The sequence below is a fragment of the Grampus griseus genome (assembly GCF_964374135.1).
Source record: "Grampus griseus genome assembly, chromosome: 14".
Taxonomy (NCBI): domain Eukaryota; kingdom Metazoa; phylum Chordata; class Mammalia; order Artiodactyla; family Delphinidae; genus Grampus; species Grampus griseus.
Window position 1 is genome coordinate 74,049,899 of NC_139008.1, and position 20,174 is coordinate 74,070,072.

General features: G+C 54.6%; 3 protein-coding genes across 7 annotated transcripts; 2 read left to right on the forward strand and 1 right to left on the reverse strand.

Moving 5' to 3' along the window:
* The first annotated feature begins 176 nt into the window (after window positions 1-176).
* Window positions 177-3,141, forward strand: UBE2C (ubiquitin conjugating enzyme E2 C). 3 transcript variants are annotated; one of them, XM_082671663.1, is made up of 6 exons: window positions 177-311; window positions 871-898; window positions 1,657-1,743; window positions 2,195-2,399; window positions 2,507-2,566; window positions 3,021-3,141. In XM_082671663.1, the coding sequence occupies exons 1-6, from the start codon at window positions 211-213 to the stop codon at window positions 3,077-3,079; spliced, it is 540 nt and encodes a 179-aa protein (XP_082527789.1). In that variant the 5' UTR covers window positions 177-210; the 3' UTR covers window positions 3,080-3,141. The 3 variants fall into 3 exon arrangements, with proteins under 3 accessions (XP_082527789.1, XP_082527787.1, XP_082527788.1); XM_082671661.1 differs by having other exon boundaries at window positions 188-311; window positions 2,168-2,399; XM_082671662.1 differs by lacking the exon at window positions 1,657-1,743 and having other exon boundaries at window positions 188-311.
* Window positions 3,142-7,804: 4,663 nt separating this feature from the next.
* Window positions 7,805-10,859, reverse strand: TNNC2 (troponin C2, fast skeletal type). Its single transcript, XM_082670050.1, has 6 exons — window positions 10,736-10,859; window positions 9,056-9,107; window positions 8,772-8,915; window positions 8,565-8,679; window positions 8,266-8,402; window positions 7,805-7,994 (listed from the first exon to the last, which is right to left on the reverse strand). The coding sequence occupies exons 1-6, from the start codon at window positions 10,736-10,738 to the stop codon at window positions 7,963-7,965; spliced, it is 483 nt and encodes a 160-aa protein (XP_082526176.1). The 5' UTR covers window positions 10,739-10,859; the 3' UTR covers window positions 7,805-7,962.
* A 3,715-nt stretch (window positions 10,860-14,574) lies between these two features.
* On the forward strand, window positions 14,575-19,691 carry SNX21 (sorting nexin family member 21; the record flags this gene model as incomplete). 3 transcript variants are annotated; one of them, XM_082669734.1, is made up of 3 exons in its annotated part: window positions 14,575-15,004; window positions 15,447-15,625; window positions 19,017-19,691. In XM_082669734.1, exons 1-3 carry the CDS (start codon window positions 14,743-14,745, stop codon window positions 19,689-19,691), a joined length of 1,116 nt encoding a protein of 371 aa, XP_082525860.1. In that variant the 5' UTR covers window positions 14,575-14,742. The 3 variants fall into 3 exon arrangements, with proteins under 3 accessions (XP_082525860.1, XP_082525861.1, XP_082525859.1); XM_082669735.1 differs by lacking the exon at window positions 14,575-15,004 and having other exon boundaries at window positions 15,521-15,618; XM_082669733.1 differs by lacking the exons at window positions 14,575-15,004; window positions 15,447-15,625 and adding an exon at window positions 17,235-18,887.
* Between the last annotated feature and the right edge of the window lie 483 nt (window positions 19,692-20,174).

Consider the following 20,174-nt stretch of genomic DNA (forward strand, 5'->3'; position numbering starts at 1 on the left):
GGTACTCTGGTGGGTGGTTCTAGCAGTTGCCCGGTGACAGAGTGCTCTGGCGCGCCCCATTGGCTGGATCAAACCCAAGCGAGCCGCTGATAGGCCAGCGCTGCCGGAGGGTTACAATTCAAACGCGGGCGGAAGGGCCCGGGAACCCGCAGTTGCAGCCGCGGTCTCAGTGTAGTCTGAGTTCCTGTCTCCCTTCTCAGTGCCACCCGGATGGCTTCCCAGAATCGCGACCCAGCTGCCGCCAGCGTTGCTGCCGCCCGTAAAGGAGCCGAGCCCAGCGGGGGCGCCGCCCGGGGCCCCGTGGGCAAGAGGTGAGTGGTGTGGAGGTAACAATCGCCAGGCCTGGCACAGCCTGGGCCTTTGGGGCCGAGAGCGAAGACTTCCGGGACCCCCACCTCCTCCTGGAACGGGTGAGATATGGGAGGTAGAGGGACACGCCAGGAGCTCGACTGCTCTTAGAGACCCTCCCGAAGGAGGACGGAAGGGGTATGGCCGCTGCCAGGATCCTCCGTCGGTGAACCAAGATGAGGATGCTCCGGGGACCTTCGGTGTCTTGGCTGGAGGACGGCGGGGGAGGGGGAAGGAAGGAGGGGAGAAATTGAGATCCGGCACGAGAGAGACGCCAGAGAAGCAGACGAGGTTAAGAATAAGCCAGAGCCATCCTGTGGGAGCCTGGAATTAGGGAGAGTGAGGAGGACTCACTACAACCCTCTTGTGGAACTGGGGGTGACTGTGCCCCCAGCTGAGTCCGACTTCAGGGTAGAGGGAGCCTCCGTGACAGCTGCTTCAGAGATTGGGGTGGGAGGAGATGCACCACCTGGAGCCCTGACCCATCCAGACTCCCAGGTGACCCCGAGTGCTTTTTTGCAGGCTACAGCAGGAGCTGATGACGCTCATGGTGAGTGACTGATGCCCAGAGCCCCAACCAGTTGGTCCTCCCTCCCACCTCCCAGTCACTTATCAGTAGCCTCCTCTCCTACATCAGGCTCTGTGATAGACATGGGGGTAAAAAGATGAGTCCAGCTTGTTCTCTTCTGGGAAGAAGGTAATCCACCTCACCTACACACCTTTTCTCCAGAGAGTCTCTACTCCCAGTCCCGTCCTCCCACAATAAAGTTATCCCTGAAATACGGCTCTCATACGAGACCCTCCCCCTGCCCTGCTTCCCTGCCCTAAGGTTTATCCACACCCGACTCTCCATCCTTCTTAATATTTCCAATCCTGTCGTACCTCAGAACGCTTCCTTCCTGGACGACCTCTTCTACGTTAACCCTGGATATTCAAGTCAAATCCTTCAATGACCATATTGTTTATGTTCCCAGTCCGTGAGTAGTCTCTGGGCTTCGTATGTAACCAGCACTCAGTAGCATGTTGAGTTGAATTCCCAGCAGCCAGCACTGTGGTTACAGAGCTGCCTTCTGCTTCCCTGCACAACCCCTCCCTTCTTAGCCTGGCGATGAACCTCCATCATCCCAGTACTCCCCGGAGAGGCATGCTGAGCCCCGAGGATATAGCCATTTCCTCAGGAAAGCCTATCTATTTGGCCTGGTTGCTTTATTTTGCATCAAAATGTGATGAGGTTAAGGAGAAAGGGTTCACCCACTGGCCCCCCAGGAGCGTAGCTTCAGCCCAGCACGTGTTGTGTTTCCTCCCCAGATGTCCGGTGATAAAGGAATTTCTGCCTTCCCTGAATCAGACAACCTTTTCAAATGGGTGGGGACCATCCATGGAGCAGCTGGCACAGTAAGTATAGGGTTGGGGTAGGTGAGTGTGACTTAGCTGAGTCTGGGGAGAGGTGGGACGTGAAATCCAAGTGCCGGGTCTGCTTCAAGTCTTTTGGCTGACGGGACACTCCCTTGTGCCTGCTCTCGTGCCCTGAGCCTGTGGCCCTGATCTCCCTATCTCTAGTAAGAGGCTGTGTTTAAGGCAGGGCTCTCCATCTTAGATGCTGACAGGGGGCCAGACAGCAAGGACAAGAATGGACAATTGAGGACTTAGGCCAGTGGGCCTTAGACCAAAGGATCACTGATGACCCCAGTGACCAGATATGGGAGAAAGTACCAGACCAGTTTAATGCTTTCTCTTCTGTCAAGTCCCAGACAAACTCAGGGGTCCTGGCAAGTCCCTTATGTGGGCTTGGGGTGGGAACTGAGGCTCAAGGTAGATGGGTTACCTCCCGAATCTCTTTCTCCAGGTATATGAAGACCTGAGGTATAAACTGTCCCTGGAGTTCCCCAGCGGCTACCCTTACAATGCACCCACGGTGAAGTTCCTCACGCCCTGCTACCACCCCAACGTGGACACCCAGGGTAACATCTGCCTGGACATCCTGAAAGACAAGTGGTCCGCCCTGTACGACGTCAGGACCATCCTGCTCTCCATCCAGAGCCTGCTCGGAGGTGATTGCCGAGACCGGCCCCTCCCCTGCAACCTGGGAACCTGTCAGAACTCCCCCGGGCGGCCTCTTCTACCCGCACCTGACCGTCCTCTTTCTCTCCACCTGCAGAACCCAACATCGATAGCCCTTTGAACACACATGCCGCCGAGCTCTGGAAAAACCCCACAGGTGAGTCCTTTGTCCTTCTCAGGGCACCAGGCCATCCCTCCCCAACCTTCAAAGCCTCCCTCAAACAACAAAAGGATTCCAGTGACTTGGGAATATGTCGTTGGGGGGCAGGTAACCCAGTTCCACCTCTGCCTTGGTGTTTCTGGTTTGCCTGTTTGCTATAAAATCAGGAAGAACCAACCCTTTCCACATTAATGTAGGTTGGGGAGGCCTTTTAAGTAGAAGGCAAAGCTTTGTGCAGATGACTTGCTTGCTAAGGGCCCCTAGTCCCCTCCCCAGCCTCCCTGGAAACAGAGCCCGTCCAGGAGTCCTGGCTGGGTGGGCAGCAGAGGGTCAATCTGTTGTGCTGGGAAGCCCCTCCCCAAACTCCTCCCACATTTATTTCCTTGCTGCCCTCTTATCCACCTTAACCCCTGTCCTCATCACTCACTGAGACCTGCCTGTTCTCTTCCAGCCTTTAAGAAGTACCTGCAAGAAACGTACTCAAAGCACGTCTCCAGCCAAGATCCCTGACCCAGGATGTGCAGCTCTCCTTCTGTTGTCTTTTTATTTTTTTTCCCTTAGATGGTCTGTCCTTTCCTCGATTTCTGTACAGGACCCTGTATCTTATCTGTGGTGTCATTTTTGTTTTGTTTCTGTTTTTTAAATTAAGTGTCTCGTTAAGCCCTTGTGATGAGTATATTAAATAAATACATTTTGGGGTTTTTTAACAAGTAGCTGTCTTGTAGTTCCCCTAGGGTTGGAAGTGTGCAGGATCAGCAGAGGTCAGGTGTAGGATCTGGGTTCCTGCCCTGCCCCTCCACCCAGGGAGTAGGAGAAGCGGATGGGCTGTAGGGCTGTGCAGTGGGGTGACAGGATTTGCTCCGTTGCAACCTTAGTTATTTTATGGCTCTGCATCTGTTTCCTCATCTATAGAATGGGTGTCACAAAATGCCGATTTCTGGGCGTTCCCTGGCGATCTAGTGGGTAGGATTCAGCGCTTTCACTTCCATGGCCCACGTTCAATCCCTGGTCGGGGAACTGAGATCCCATAAGCCATGCAGTGCAGCCAAAAATATAGATAGATGAAAATTAATTAAAAAAATAAAAAATAACAAAATGCCAATTTCTATGGTGTGGTGACATGCACCAAGAATGTTAGCAAATATAGGAGTTGCCCCAGGTGTGCTGCAGACGAGGCTGAACCAGACATTAGGCTGAAATAGCTAGAGCTGTAGAGAGAGAGAGTGTGTGTGTGTGGGGGGGGGAGGGGGTGGGAGGCGGGGATCAGCCACCTACTTTCTGACTGTAGATGTTTTAACCCTGAAAAAGGAGCAAGAGGACATTCAGGTGACCCTACAGCAGGCCCAGGGACTGCGGAGACAGCCAGGGGAAGCCTTCTGGACTGAGGTCACAACTCACCCCTTGCCCCAGGTCCCCCATAGATGGCTCCATGATCCACAGGGACACGTTCACCTCCTACTTCATCTCCACCAGCAGTTCCTCTGTCTGCTGCACCACTGACCCAGCCAGCCCCGGCCCCTTGGGCCATCTTTCCACTGGCCTGCCACAGGCCTTTGGGCCCCTGGGAGGAAACCCCTGTGCCGACCAGCTGGGTCCAGGTAGGCTGAGGTGTTGGGCCCAGCCCAGGTCCTGCAGGAAGATCTAGGTGACACACCCAGGTGTGCTCCAACAAGGCCTGAGTGTTGGCTACTCGCCCAACCTGGTCAGCTCTGCCTGCAGCTGGTTGTGCAGGCCTGGGGGGAGGGGGAGAAGACAGCAAGGAGGTCATCAGGAAGGTTCTCACCCACACTTTCCTCCTACTCCAGCTAGCCCGGACCCCTGTGCCCCCAGCCAGCAGCCACATGTGGGATTGGATTGGAGTTGTCAGGTCTGGGACTAGAACTTGGATGTCCCCTAATCAGTTCCTTCATCTCTGACTGTGCTGTTGGCTCCCTCCTTGGGGCTTGGACCAGTGTTGCTCAACTACTGTGCATGTAAATCTGCCGGTGGGGGGACTTTCCCTGGTGGCGCAGTGGTTAAGAATCCGCCTACCAATGCAGGGGACACGGGTTGGATCCCTGGTCCAGGAAGATCCCACATGTCTCGGAGCAACTAAGCCCGTGTGCCACAACTACTGAGCCTGCGCTCTAGAGCCTGAGAGCCACAACGACTGAGCCCGTGAGCCACAACTACTGAAGCCTGTGCGCCTAGAGCCCGTGCTCTGCATCAGGAGAAGCCACTGCAATGAGAAGCCCGCGCACCGCAACAGAGAGTAGCCCCCGCTTGCTGCAACTAGAGAAAGCCCGCGCGCAGCAAGGAAGACCCAAGGCAGCCAAACATAAATTAAAATAAATCTGCCTGGGATCTTATTCAAATACAAATTTTGATTCAGTTGGTCTGGGTGGGGCCTGAGGCTCTGCATTTCTAATCAGCTCCCAGGTGGTGTCATTGCTGGGCTCTAGTTAAAGGTACAGAGCAGTGTTCTTGAGGTGTGGTCCTTCCACTTTTCACCTGGAACTGGTTAGAAATGTAAATTCCTGGCCCCAATAAGCTCTTCAGGTGATTCTGATGCTCTCTCAAATTGAAAATCACGAGGCTGGGACTTCCCTGGCAGTCCAGTGGTTATGACTCCTCACTTCCACTGCAAGGGGTGAGTGTTCGATTCCTGGTTGGGGAACTAAGATCCCCCATGCTGTGCCACAAGGCCAAAAAAAAAAAAAGAAGACAAACACCAGGCTGGAGGATGTCTGAGATGAGCAGAGCTCAGAACCTGACACTTGCTTCTTAATAAATGCTGGCCAAAGTGGATGTATCTTTGCCTTCCTTAGGAAGGCTCTCTATGTGGTTTCCTGGACCATGGTGTCTGACTCCCCCAGATGGTCACATGACCTACCTTTGTCAGTCACAGAGACCCAACTCTCTACACTGTCGTTCGGAACCAATCAGGGTGTTTCCTGGAATTAATCCCTGCAAGAAAGTAAAATTATTTTACTACTAGGATTGCTAAAAGAGGAGGGAGTCAGTCTGGGCTGCTGGTGGAGACGGCTGCAGATGAAAGAAAGCCAAGCAGAGACAAAGAGCTGAGAGATGACATTGAAACTCTGGCCTCCAGTTTGTGTGTTGGCATCCCGGTGTCATGAACCAACAAATCCCTTTTTGGTGTAAGTCAGTTTGACTTAGGTTTCTAACGCTAGTGCAGTCAGTATTAGAAGGTGTGATGATCATTATTCCCATTCATTCAGTACAGTGGTTGAGTGCCCACAAGGTGAAGGCCCTATGTTGGGGGCTGGGGATGAGGCAGGAAGAGGACACAGTCCTGTCCTCAGGGAGGGTGAAGTTTAGGGAGTAAGTAGGCATGTCAATGGTGTAGAATAAGTGGTGGTTAAGGTAGAACTGTGTTAGAATTCCTGATCCACCCCTATGTTACTCGTATACACTTGGGCACTTATATTTAACCTCTCTGTAAGATGGAAATATTAGTAGCTACCTCATAGGATAGATGAAGAACTGTAGAACAGTGCCTGGCACATAGTAAGCACTCAGTAAAAGCTGGGTGTAGAAGTTCCCTGGCGATCTAGTGGTTAGGATTCTTGGCTTTCACTGCCCATGGCCCGGGTTCAATTCCTGGTCGGGGAACTGAGATCCCGCAAGCTGCGCGGCACGGGGTTGGGTGGGGCGGGAGCTGGGTGCTAGGCTCCCATGTTGCTATGAAAGCTCAGAGGTGGGGCACCTAATGAAGATGAGGAGGGTCAAGGAGGGCTCTCTCTGGAGAAGGAGATTGGGCTGCGAGGGAGGTAACCAGCAGTTAATGAAGTCTTGAGCAGGGCAGTGACGTGGTCAGATTTGGTTTTGAAAAGATCCTGCTGGCTGCCGTCTGTCTAGAGAGTGAAGGGCAATGATAATGGCCTGAGTTATGATGCTGAGTGGGCTTGGAGAGGAGGGATGTAGAGGTAAGGAGACAAAGTAGCAGGGCATAGTAAGTAAATTAGAGGTGGAAAATGAGCTTCAGAATTTGTGACTTGGGTCTCAACCCTGAGGTGGGCAACACAGGAGAACGAGATGGAGGAGGGAGATTTACTAGTTTAAGGCAGGGCCAGTTTGAAACACTCAGGACGCCCTGGTAGAATTGTCAACAGGTAGGTGGTCTTGCTCCTGTTTCCACCACACAGCCGTATCATCTAGGTTGTTACCTACTTGTCTGGGTAATTCACCCCACTCTGCCTGAGTTTCCTCAACCGTAAAATGGAAATAAGGGCATCTGCCCCTGGGGCTGTGTGGATAAATGAGACAACACCTGCACAGCACACAGTAGGCATCCACTGCTCCTAGCTGGAAATAATCCAGGAAACATGAACGAGCCAGAAAGGGGAGAAGAGAACAGGGAGTTGGAGAGGGAGGGCTGCAACAATGAATAAGAGTTCAATGTTTCAAGATGATAATGATATTACTAATAGCATTTATTATATGCTGACTCCGTGCCAGGCTCTGTTCTAAGCACTTTGCACACATTAATTTATTCTCACAACCCTGTGAGGTAAGTACTATCACTGTCCCCGTTTTACAGATTAGGAAAGGAAGCAGAGAGTGGTTTGTCACCAGCAGTGAGGATTCAAACTGAGCGTGAGGAAAGCCAAACTACCACTGCCCTTAATTAGCTTTGACCCAACGCCGGCTATAATTGAGTTGTTTACAAAAGAGGTGTGGGCGCCAGAGTGCAGCCAGTCAGGGCAGGGATCAAGGGAGGACAAGATGGTATCTGAGCTGCGTCTTGGTATCTTGGAGATGGCATTTGAGCTGTGTTGAAGCATTTGCCAAGACTTTAAGAGGAGGAAGGGCATTCCAAGAAGAGAGAACAGCATGTGCAAAGGTTGGAGGGCTTAAAAGTGCACCCCACTTCCACAGCAAGAAGGATCGATTGCCCAGTGAGACTGGAACCTCTCGAGGAGGGAAGGGGTAACAGTGGGAAGGAGGGGAAAGAATTAGGATTTGATTCTAGTAGCAATGGGGACCCTGGAAGCGCCAGGAGCCACTCAGCCCCTCGGCCAAGTTGCCACGCCTAGCGCCAGCTGCAGATAGACCGTCGCTAAACTTCCGAGGGCATCGAGCGCCACCTCGGGCTCCCGCGACCCGGCGGCCTTCCGCGTCCCGCTGCGTTCGGACCCGAGGACGCTCGGGTGGCTCCAACTGGGGTGGCGCCCTGGACAGCGGCCCAACCAGGCGGCTCCCTACACCCGATCCATCCCGGTCCTCCCCTCACTCAGGCCACGCGCTTTGCAATGTTTCCTTTTATTCCTTCTAGACACATTCCCAGAAGGGGCCGCGCCTCCCTCCCGGGGCCGGGAGTGGGACCGGGCGGCGATGACGTCCCCACGCCCTAAGGACGCGCAGTCTCCGCGGAGGGGAGGGCCGACTTCTTACTGCACGCCCTCCATCATCTTCAGGAACTCTGCGGGGAAGGAGACGGAGAGGCGGTCAGGGGTCCCCTAGGGGCGAGGCAGGTCTGGCCAGGCTCCGGCCTCGCAGAGGGGGTGCCTTGTCATTTGTAGATAAATTGCACAAAACCTCCCGGAGGTCCCCCCTACCCGCCCGCAGGGGGTGGGGAGGAGCTTGGCCCCGCCCCGCCCCGCCTTCAAGGCTAGGGACTCCCGCGTGGGCGCCACGCTCGGACTCTCCAGCCTGGTTCGGTCTTCCGCTCCTCGCGCTCCCCAGACCCTCACCGTCGAAGTCAATGCGGCCGTCGTTGTTCTTGTCCCCGTCCTTCATCAGGGATTCGAGCTCCTCGTCTGTCACGTGCTCCCCGGAGGCCCGGAAAATCTCAGCCAGTTCCTCAGCATCGATGTAGCCGTCTGCGTTCCTTCAGGCGGAGGGCCAGGGCGGAGCTCAGGACGGGCAGGGGCGACCTGCCCGGGCCACGCCGGACGCCCCCTCCTACATCCCCACCCCGAGAACCTTCGTGCCCTGCTGGCCAGACTCAGACGGCTCTGCGCCTCGCTCGGCTCCCAGGCCCCCAATGCACCTGTCAAAGATGCGGAAACACTCAGCCAGCTCCTCCTCACTCTTCCCCTTGGCGTCCTCTTTCATCTGGCGCACCATCATAACCAAGAACTCCTCGAAGTCGATGGTGCCGCTGCCTGAGGGAAGCAGATGGTGAGGTAGCCCGAGCCCTGGCTGCCAGCTCCTCTCCACCACCACCATCCCATCCCTCGGAGGGCCACCCGCTCACCATCCTCATCCACCTCCTCGATGATGGCGTCCAGCTCCTCTTTGGTGGGTGTCTGGCCCAGCATCCTCATCACCGTGCCCAACTCCTTGACGCTGATGTCCCCGCCACCATCAGCGTCAAACATGTCGAAGGCGGCCTTGAACTCTGCCAGGGTAAGGAGAGCCGAGGGCTAAGGTGAGCCTGGCTGGACCATCAGCCTCACGTCCACCCTCCCTGCCTGCCTAGACACCAAACATTGCCCAGCACACAGCCACCCAACGGACAGCCCGCCCACCCCCACTCACCAGCGATCATCTCCTCGCTGAGGTAGGACCGGGCCTCAGCCTGCTGGTCCGTCTGCAGGAAACACAGACCATCAAAGAGCAGAAGGGGAAGCCCTGGAGCGCATTCTTGACTTAACCCCATTCTTCTGCACCCCCGTTTCTGTAAGTGCCCCTTAGTCCTCCGGAGAAACAGCTCCAAACTTGCCCCCCCACACCGCGTGCTCCCACAGCACCCAACCCCGCTTTTGAAGAACTAGGGAGGGGAATTCCCTGGCGGTCCAGTGGTTAGGACTCTGTGCTTTCACTGCCGAAGGCCTGGGTTCAGTCCCTCGTTGGGGAACTAAGATCCCACAAGCTGCGCAGCTCAGCCCAAAAGAAAGAAAGAACTAGGGATTATGCCCTTCTTCCTTGTCAATCAGAGGTCAATTCAGGAGCCCCCCAGTAATCTTGGGCAAGTCGCTAAATGTACCCTCATCCCCTCATCTCTTCTCAGCAGTTTTTCAGGGATGAGCTGAAATCAGGGGTGTGAGAAGGCTTTGTAAAGTACCGGAATGATTCCAACATCGTCTTCCAGTTTTCCCTGCCTCCTCACAATGCCTGGTACTTTAACAGGTGCTCGATAAATGTTTGTTGTCAAATAAATGATAACGCAAGGCAAAGTTACTGGGCACCGACCAAGTGGCAGGCCACAGACCGGGCACTGGGACCCCCGAGAAGTCAGGCACGTCATCCCTCCCTCCAAGAACTTGCAGAGACAGAGATTGTAAGCTTCCTTGCGACGATTCAGTCATTGGAGTAAATGCCACTCCTGCTGGGCGGAGCATGATGTGGGCCTTGTGCAGGTGATGGTAAGATGGCTCTAAGGAGTTTCCATCACGTCCAAGCCCAGCCACCTAGCGAGGGGACTTGAGACTGAGGCCGGCAACAAAGAAGGGCCGAGGCGTCCAAGGAGCCCTTCAGCTGGCTGGCTGCTGGCTGTCCTCCTTGTCTCCCTCCTCCTCCCCTCCCCCCTCCCCTCCTCCTTGCCTGTGCCAAAAGGGCAGGTTATTTTTAGTCAGGAACGGGCCACAGCAGCTGTCCTCCAGGGTCTAGTTACTCCTTGAAGTGAAGTGGGGAGGGCGATCTCAGAGGAAAAGGACAGCTTCAAATCATAACCCCTCTCTGGGAGGCTGACGTCTCTCTAACTCTGCTCTGTCATCTTCGGCCCTTTCTCATCCCCTTGGAGTTCTTGGGGTCCTGCCCCTGAACTGGTCTGAGACCCTGCAGGCTTCCCATCTTCCAGAGGAGGTTTCCTTCTCTCACTGGCAGGAAGAGGGTGTGGCAAGGCTTCCAGCCCACCCCCACTGCTCACTGGCTTGCTGGGTGACTCCCTCTCCACCACGAGGGTCCCCATCTCCACCATCAGGGTGACAAGCTAAGACCCACTCACAGTTCTCTGACCGACATGGCTAGAAGCCTCAGAAGGTCTCAGGGAACCGGCAAGCCTGGAGGCTCAATCCCTGGAACGTCCCAACTCTCCCCTTTCAAGACAAGTCCGAGGCCTTCTTCCCAACCTTCCTCCCAGACACCAGGGTTCCAGGAGCTTTCATATTCCAGCTTCAAACATCCAAGTTACTGCCCCACAGAGCACCCAGATGTGGCCTGAAAGATGCCCAGAAGTGCTCCTGCAAGTAAAAGGATGAAGTCCCTTCTCATCCTTACCATGGTTGCGTGTCACCAGGACTCCTCTGCTGCAGGTCACCTCCTCTGCACTCCACCACCCAAAGATGCCCTGGCCCTCTGTAGCCCCTAGGATTTGTAGGGGCATCCTCTCCTCCCACTTCCCTGCTCCCCAGGACCAGATGCCCTGGCCAATCAGATCCTGGGGTCAGCGAGCACCCCCCTCCCAGAGTCTTAGCCCATTACCTAATTTAGCCAAGGGCTCTTGCAGAGAAATTTAAGCCTCCGAGCAGGTGGCAGGCCTTGACGTCCTAGATTCTTGTGAGGAGAACCTGCCCCGCTCCACCGCCTTAGCGAGCGCCCCCTCAAGAAGCATACTTGCTCCAAGATGGGTGAGGATGATTAGGATAGAGAAAAGTGAGGCAGCATGGTGGAATGCAAGAGCACAAGCCTTGACGTCCAAAGCCCAGGATCCAATTCCTGTCTCTACAAGCTGTGCACGCTTGGGCAGGTGGCAATGCCACTCTGAGCTTCAGTTTCCTTCACTGTGAGATGGGGAGAGTCATAACCTCCCTCACAGAGAAACCATGGTAAACGGGAGCCCAGGTATATGTCACCAAGATTGTGCCAACTACACAGGGTCAGTGCTTGGCAAGTGGAATGTTTTGTCTTTGAATCAGGGTAAGGGGCGGGGGATAGGAGGAGGGGAAAGTGACAGCCACAGTTATTGAACCTCTGTGACTTGCCACACACGGTGCTAAGCATTTTAACGACATGATCTCATCCAGTACTCATCCTGTGAGGTAGCAACTATGATTATTCCCTTTTCACCGGGAGCTTTGTAAATCATAAAGGTCTATAGTCATGTTGGAGATTCTTATTCATACTGACTGAGGGGAAGTTGGGGCAGACTGTCCTCAAGGGACCCGTCTAGAAGGAGGAATGTATAGAGGGGTCCAGGAAACAGGGTGTGCACTTGGAGGAGAAAGAAACATTGAAAGAAGATTCTTCTCTCAAGCTTACCTTCTCCAGGGAAAGGGTTTGGGGGATTCACTTTTTTGGGGGGAAGGGGGGACCGGGGGAAGTTTCTCTAAGTAGGTGAAGGGGCAGCTGGCCCCTTGCTAGAGCTTGAGGAGGAAGTCTGGAGGAGCTCAGCTGGCCATCTGGAGAGGGAAGGAGTGGGCAGATCAAGTCAAGTCCGAGGCGAGCCCACCCTGAGAACGTACAGGGTCCACACGGGGTGTTGACAACCCACAATCCCACACGGGGATAGACAACATTTATGGACGGTAGCTAAGTCAACAAAAAGAGCACGGAGATGACTAAACACAGGGTCTGGGGCTAGTGAAAGGGGGCTGGACACCAAGGAAGTCAGATGGACAGTGGCAGCTGGGCTGCCCTCTTGCCCTATACACAGATATTCCCAAGGAAATCTCAGTGGAGCCAGGCCAGGCTAAATAAGGCCTCCCCCAGCCAGGCACAGGGCCAAGGGGCCGTGCTCCCCAGGGGATGCCAATTTGGACACAAACATTGGAACCACTTAATCCCTTTGGAACAGAGAGTGTGGAACTTGCAGCAATCCTTTGTTCATTAATTTGTTCTTTCATTTATTCAGGGAAATAGATAAGGTCCAAACTCAGTGTGGCCAAGCAAGGTCCCACTCACCCTTCCATTCTCATCCCCTTTCCTCTCCCACCTTGCATGCCGCTCTTCTCTGTTCAGACTAAAATAAAGCTCCGAACACCACGCTTTAAAGTTCCCGGGCCCTTGCACATTCTGGGTTTTTTCTGCCAGAAACTCCCATCTTCCCCTTGTTCACCTGCCTACTTCCTTATCCTCTTTCTCGGCTTTAACGATACTTCCTCCAGGATCCTTCCTCCCCTGTACCCAGGCCAAAGGAGTCCAAGGTGGTCTCCAGTATTTTCCTCAGTCATAGCACTGAACATGCCATGGGCTCACGACCTGTTCTAAGTTCCACGGACCAGAAACTGTTACCTGCCTGCCAGTGCACTCCCCAGCACCCAGCACTTGGCACTTAGCAAGTGTTCAAAAAATAATATGATCTTTGGAAGAATAAGTGAACAGAATGACATCTGGTTCGATATAAGGAGGACCTTTCTAACAGTGGTGGTTGAATAATAATGGGACTGGGCAGCCTCATAAGGTAATGAGCCTCCTGTTACTGAATGTATGCAAACAGGAGTTTGATGACCACCTCTCAGGGAGGCTGTGGGGAGAGATCCATACGGAGCCTAAGAGTAGTGGAGAATACAAGACCTCAAAAGATCTCCTAGTTCTGGCCCTGTGGGTATGGCCCAGGGTAACTTTCCTTCACTGAGCTTCAGACTACCCATCTGTAAAATGGAGATGCTAGACCAGATTTCGGAGCAACCCTCCTCCAGACCAGACCCTCATGGCTCTGACAACCCGTGGTTTTGTGACCACCTGCTTTGTACCCAGACTTGTGAGGCATTTGCCAAAGTACAGGTTAAGATTCAGCCAATGTTTGGTGAATGGGTGAGTGCTGAATTAATGAACAAATGAGGTGTGTCTTTGTTGCCCCAACACCCTGCTGGGAAGCTGAATGAAGAGTCATTAAAGCTTTGAGATTACACAGACTTGGCCTTAAATCCCAGCTCCCCTATTTCCTAGCTGTGGATTTTGGGAAAGTCTATTTGCCTCAGTTTCTTCATCTTGAAAATGGACCATTCTTGTCCACTAAGAACCTCCTCTCCAGGATGTTGTGAGGGTGAGATGTGACCCCTTGTAAAGTGCCTAGAACAGGATGGAGGATACAGTGGAACTTCAAGAAATGAGAGCCCTGCCCCTTCTGTACAGAGGGAGGGCAGGCAGTATGTGTTCCATTCAAAGCTATTCCATACCCCTCTCTCCTGTGCCATTTAAAAAGGGGAGGAGCTACCATCAGAGAGATTTTACTTGTTTGATTTTATAACTAGCGATATCTGCCCTGCTAGGGACTGATAGCTAGGTCTTTTGACGGGAAAGGACAATAAATTTTTGACCTACTGCTGCCCTCTGGATAAAAAATAAAAACACAGCTCACTAGGGGAGTTGCTGAGATTACCAGGCCTGTAGCGTGAGAAAAGAACAGGATGTGGAACTCAGGAGACCTGGGCTGCAGGGCCCTACACTCAGAAAACTCTGGCAAGCTGTATGACTTGGGGAAAGTAACTCAGCCTCTCTGGGTCTCAGTTTTCCCCGTTTGCCTATGTCCTGTGTGTGAGGCAGGCTCAAATGAGATTGTAAAAGCTTGTGAACACTGTAGAAACAACAATCATTGTGTAACTTATTATCCTCTTAGTCCCTCCTCTGTGCAAAATTTGTACTTAAATTCGTATTAATTGCTCCTGTTTTACATATGAGAAAACCTAGGCTACTCGAGGTCAGAGGTCAGATTTCATCCCAGATCACTCGGCTTCTCTTGGCCTCGGTTTCCTCACAGGAGAGATGGGCTTCCTACTGCCGCGTAATGACTTTGGAAAGTTAGAGTGCTGGGTATAAATTAGGGGATAGATTGGGGTCAGCCTGGGTCTCCGGAGGGTTGGGAGGATTCAAGGAGGGTGTAGGCCCCTCCGGATTGGGGACGATCCCGTAGGCGGCCGCGGGCTTGCCCAGGCCTACCCAGGATTCCCAAATCCCTCATGGAGCGAAGGGCCCGGGACTCCCGGGCGGCTCAGGGAGCAGGCGGGGCCGGAGGCGGGGCGGCGGCAGGAAGGGGCCGGAGCGGCCTGGGCCCGGCGGAACCCGGCGGAGCCCGGTTGCCCTCGTCCAGGCACCGCGGGCCGCACGAGAACCCCGGGGAGCGGGGCGCCCCAGAGTGCACTTCGGGGCGCAGGAGGCAGACCCGCGCGAGGGGGTGAAAGAGGCGCCGGCAGAGTCGCGGGACCCTCCACAGGCAAGGGCGGGGCCTCCGCGGCGCCCCTCCCTCCCCCAATCCCGGCCCCGCCCCGCCCCCTCCCCGCGCGGGGCTGGGGTCCGCCTCCCTCCCCAGCCCGGGACCCAGCGTCGCGAGCTCCCCCCGGGGTGCCATGGCCTCGCGGCTCCTGCACCGGCTGCGGCACGCCCTGACCGGCGACGGCCCCGGGGAGGCAGCGGCCGGCCCCGAGGCCGAGCAGTTCCCGGAGAGCTCGGAACTGGAGGACGACGACGCCGAGGGCCTGTCGTCCCGCCTCAGCGGCACCCTGAGCTTCACCAGTGCCGAGGACGACGAGGACCAGGACGACGAGGACGACGAGGAGGCTGACCCCGACCCGCTGCCCGATGGTGACCGGGCGGCGGGAGAAGACGCAGGCGAGTGCGGGAGGATGGAGGCGGGAACCCTGGGGCTCGATTAGGCCTCCACTCCAGCCGCGTTCCCGAGCTGATCCAGCCGAAACGCAGACACTTCTCTTTAAGTGCCCCAGCCACCTCTTGGCTGTGTGACCTTGAGAGAGTCACAACACCTCTCTCAGCTAAGTTCCCTTGTGTCAAATAGGGGAAATCACTCCCATCCAGGGTTGTTTAGGGCATGATATGTACAGGGTCTGGGATACAAATGGTAGTAATGTGCTAGCAATGTTTTGGGGGTGGAGATATTTATTTAACATCTACTGTCTGCCGGGCAGGTGTTTGACACCAGGCCCCCTCTCTGGCCCTCCGTTTCCATTTATGTCAAATGGGGATAAATCCTTTGTCATTTGTTGGGAGGATGAATGAGGTCAGGGCATGTAATTTATGTGGAACCTGGCCCCAGGCACATCCTGTGCTCATGCAGAACGGAGTCCCCCACCTGATGGGCAGCGGGGTAGTCAGCTTCTGACACGGCAGTTGCAAGATTTCTGGAAGAAGTCCCGGAACACCCTGGTACCCCAGCGGCTGCTCTTTGAGGTGACCAGCGCCAACGTGGTCAAGGACCCGCCCTCCAAGTACGTGGTGAGTGAGGGTCCAGGAATCCCTGGGCTGTGAGTCTAGAAGTCTGGCTAAGAGAAAGTAGGGAAAACGCCAGCTTCCTGGGGGATGTGGCTGTGTAGTTATAAGTGGCTGCCCCATTTTACAGATGGGGAAACTGAAGCCAGAAAGGGGATGTAACTTGAGCAAATCCTCAGGCAAATGACTTAAAACTTTTTTGAGGGACTATGGACCTATCCAGTCCTGGTTCTGAGACTAAGAACTAGTGTGCGTGTCCCCTGCTCCCTGGTTTTTGCAAATCGTCGCAAGATGCAAGATACACAAGGAGGAATATTATCTGAGTCAGACTTGAGATCCAAGTTGCATTGGTTAGTGGTTAGAAAAATGGGTTTTGGATCCCAGTTACTACCAGTCGTTTGACTTTGGGTGAATTGTGAAACTTTGACGACCCTGTTTCCTCATCTGAACAAGGGGATAGTGCCCAGGATTGTCGCAGAAATCAAATGAGACAGTGCATAGAAAGCCCTTAGCGTTGCACCTGGCATCGTGAAGTGCTCGATAAAAATGGTAGTTCTATTATTATTACTTACCTTTGGGTTGAAAATGTCTGGCCTCTAGGGCCTGTTGTACCCTCTTTACAAACAGGAAAGTCAGTTCTCCAGCACCCACACCTGTACAGAATGTTTGTCCTAAGGACTGGATTTATGGGATGGGTAGGGTTGGGGTGAAGATCAGTGCGGTGGGGAGGCCCTGATTTCCTGGCTGTGGAAAGGAGAAACACATGGCGAATTCGGTGGTCCCGGTCCTGAAACCCAGCCTGACCTGGCTGGTCATGGCAGCAGCAACTCCCTGCCTCTCACTTCCCTCCTATTCACCACCCTCCTCCATTTCTGACTCAGCAGGAAGGGGGCCTGGAGCCCTGTCCCACGTCTGGGCTTCTCCACCCCTCTCTGCAGCTCTTAGTGAAAAAAGGGCCACGCCCATGGGGCGACTGCTCCCATTTGAGCAGGGATTGACTCCGATGATCAGATCTTAAGTGGCGAAAGTCCTGGCTGGGGGTCATGCACAGGAAGGGGGCGCCAAGGATCAGTAGCAGCTGGGAGACAAGGAAGTATGCGGGCAACTCTGGGAAGAGAATGACAAGATAGAGCCAAGTTTGGCCTGGCCCAGGTCTGGGGAAACGAATCTTCTCTTTGTTTGATGGGGACCCTAAATCCTGCTTTAACATCTCCTGGGGGTTAAGAGCACAGGCTTTGGAATTAGGTCGGCCTGGGTTTGAGTCCCAGCTGGGCCATTTACCGGCTTAAGGGAGGTCGTTGAGCCCTTTGCCCCCTCTTGGGGCCTGCTTCCTGAGCTGTCAAACGGAGGTAAGGATGGCTTCCGGGCAGTGCTGTTGTGATGATAAAATAGTAGATGTGAAGAGCTAGGCACAGCACGTGGTGCAGGGTAGGCGCTCAGTTAACGGAGTGACTCTCATTACCTATCTCAGCGGGACAGTATAAGGATAAGATAATGGATGTAAAATGGGTTTTTGTCCAGAAATTACAAATGAAAATAAAAGCTAGATGAGCATAAGGGGTCACTATAGACCAGTGCTTCCTGAAATGTGTTCAGCAGAAAGTTGGTTCCCTCCCTGGAATATCAATAACTGTTCTTTAAAAAAAAAAAAAGTTTTTACAGTCAATATGCAATGTTTGGGGAATGCAGAATTGAACGAGAGTAAAATAAGTTTCTTTATTGTTAAACTTTTCAATCCTGAATATTATTGTACACTGTGAATCTTCAAGGGAAGGATAGAGCAGGCAAACCGAACTGACCGGGGTGGCTAGGATATTGGCAGTGTCACAGAACAAATTCGAGAGAAGAGTCTCGGTTTGGTGTTAGTATGCTTTCAACATCGAACGCTTGCTAATCCCCCCTTTAGACCTGTTAGCTCAGCATGATTACAGATTAATGTATATTTGGGTTCTCGGACCTGGGGGGAAGCTTAGTGGTCATCTTGTTCAGTGCCCCCCAAACCTCCAGCGCCCTCACAATTCTCGTCCTATCTAAGTGCCCCCCAAACCTCCAGCGCCCTCACAATTCTCGTCCTATCTAAGTGCCCCCCAAACCTCCAGCGCCCTCACAATTCTCGTCCTATCTAAGTGCCCCCCAAACCTCCAGCGCCCTCACAACTCTCGTCCTATCTAGGTGCCCCCCAAACCTCCAGCGCCCTCACAATTCTCGTCCTATCTAAGTGCCCCCCAAACCTCCAGCGCCCTCACAATTCTCGTCCTATCTAAGTGCCCCCCAAACCTCCAGCGCCCTCACAACTCTCGTCCTATCTAAGTGCCCCCCAAACCTCCAGCGCCCTCACAATTCTCGTCCTATCTAAGTGCCCCCCAAACCTCCAGCGCCCTCACAACTCTCGTCCTATCTAAGTGCTACTTGTACATTCTGTGCTTCGCGTTTCTCTTCAAATAAACCTATTTTTTAAAAATAAGTTTAAAAGACAACTTTATAGCACAACTGTATATGGAAAGGCTCACTTGCCATAAAGAGAAGGTAACCGTCAAAATAAGAGCAGTGAGAGTGTCATTAAGCCCTGCCTGGATGCTGCTGCCTGAAGAAGGCCCCGACCTGAGAGTCTCTTTCTGGCTGTCTTCTAAAAATGGAGATGAAAAGGGCTTTTTTAAACCAGACTGAGAACTTCTCAATGTGCAGTCAGAAAGGCTCACAGAGCCTTAGTGGGGGCATCGCCTCCTGCGTCTGACTCAGTGTTATTTACTCCAGTACATACCCCCTAAACCACCAGGTGCCAACGTTTGCACACGTCCCACACCTAAGTAAACAGTGAGCTGGGCCAGCGCTCCAGTCACTAGAGTCGGAAGCGGACCCAAGAAGGGGACTGCCCTGCCTGACATCACATGGTGAGGGAGCACCTGACCTGAGGTTAGAACTTGGGTCCCAGTGCACTTTTCACACTGGTCGCTACTGGGGCTGTCTGAAGACCTGTGTTCTGGGTCTGGATTGGAATAACCTGGCCAGGGATGTGGGGCTGTGTATCCAGAGTGGAATGAAACTCCAAGCTGACACTAAAGGTTGGCTCTAGAGGCCCAAGAGATGGGCCTGGGTTTCGGCCCTCGGCTGGTTTTCCAGAGCGGCTGTTGGAAGAGCTCCCTGCCCTATGTGAAGGGAGTACTCCCTAGGAGGGGCAGAGGGGGCAGCTGGACCAGGCGCTGAAGCTCATCTCTGTCTTTTTCTCCCCATGCTGCCTTGGGCCTGGGTCATTTCAGATGAGCCTCAGGTAAGATGAGACTGGGCTCCCCAGCAGCCTCGGGGGTGAAGGGAAGAGGTGGGGGAAGAGAGCTGGAAGTGAGAGGGAAGGGTCCCGGGGACACCTTGCACCTGCCCTGACCCCCACCCTCCCCCGCAGCTCTACACCCTCGCCGTGATGGGCCCGGGGCCACCGGGTCGCCAGCCAGCCCAGATCTCCCGCCGATACTCGGACTTTGAGCGGTTGCACCGAAACCTGCAGCGGCAGTTCCGGGGCCCCATGGCTGCCATCTCCTTCCCCCGCAAGCGCCTGCGCCGGAACTTTACCGCAGAGACCATCGCCCGCCGCAGCCGGGCCTTCGAGCAGTTTTTGGGCCACCTCCAGGCAGTCCCTGAGCTGCGCCAGGCCCCGGACCTGCAAGACTTCTTTGTGCTGCCGGAGCTGCGGCGGGCGCAGAGCCTCACCTGCACTGGCCTCTACCGCGAGGCCCTGGCGCTCTGGGCCAACGCCTGGCAGCTGCAGGCCCAGCTGGGTGTCCCCTCAGGCCCAGACCGCCCTCTGCTGACCCTGGCGGGGCTGGCTGTGTGCCACCAGGAGCTGGAGGACCCTGGGGAGGCCCGGGCATGCTGTGAGAAGGCCCTACAGCTGCTGGGGGACAAGAGCCCTCACCCTTTTCTGGCACCCTTTCTGGAGGCCCACGTGCGGCTCTCCTGGCACCTGGGCCTGGACAAACACCAATCAGAGGCCCGGCTCCAGGCCCTGCAAGAGGCAGGCCTGACGCCCACGCCACCCCCCAGTCTCAAAGAACTACTCATCAAGGAGGTGCTGGACTAACCACACCTAGACTTAAGGCCACTGTGGGGAGAGGCACTGCCCCAGGATGGGAAGTGGGGTAGGGGCGGATGAGGACACGGACAGCAGTTGGGAGGTGACCAGGGGTGCTGGGAACCCCTAGAAGTCCCACGAAGGATTTGTAGCAGACTGAAGAAATGTGCCGCTTCTGTTGAGCTGGGCTCAGGACAGGCTTTGGCTAGGACGGTGCAGGGAGAAAGTCTGGTGCGGCCTCTCAAGCTTATGAATTCTGGGGGCTGTGCCCCAGGTCAGGGTCAACAGTCCCTTTTCCTTGGGCCTCCGAGCCAGCCTGGCTAAGGGCCAGGAACTCTGGCCCAGGAGTCCTGGGGTTGATGGCTGGAGGGAGGCCTGCAGTTCCGGCCAAGGGGGATTAAAAGCCAGCAGCTCCACTGGTAGAAGTCTCTTTATTCCATGTTCAGGACCACAGGCCCAGCCCTGGATGGTAACTCCTGCCTCAGGAGTCGG

What these genes read in the sequence shown, in the direction of transcription:
- UBE2C (XM_082671661.1), top strand. Translation starts at nt 211, where the DNA reads ATGGCTTCCCAGAATCGCGACCCAGCTGCCGCCAGCGTTGCTGCCGCC. An exon ending in CGGGGCCCCGTGGGCAAGAG is followed by an intron (nt 312 to 870) that starts GTGAGTGGTGTG and finishes GCTTTTTTGCAG; the next exon opens with GCTACAGCAGGAGCTGATGA. An exon ending in AGGAGCTGATGACGCTCATG is followed by an intron (nt 899 to 1,656) that starts GTGAGTGACTGA and finishes TTTCCTCCCCAG; the next exon opens with ATGTCCGGTGATAAAGGAAT.
- TNNC2 (XM_082670050.1), bottom strand. An exon ending in CGAGGAGGTGGATGAGGATG is followed by an intron (nt 8,680 to 8,771) that starts GTGAGCGGGTGG and finishes TGCTTCCCTCAG; the next exon opens with GCAGCGGCACCATCGACTTC. An exon ending in TGTTTCCGCATCTTTGACAG is followed by an intron (nt 8,403 to 8,564) that starts GTGCATTGGGGG and finishes CTCCGCCTGAAG; the next exon opens with GAACGCAGACGGCTACATCG.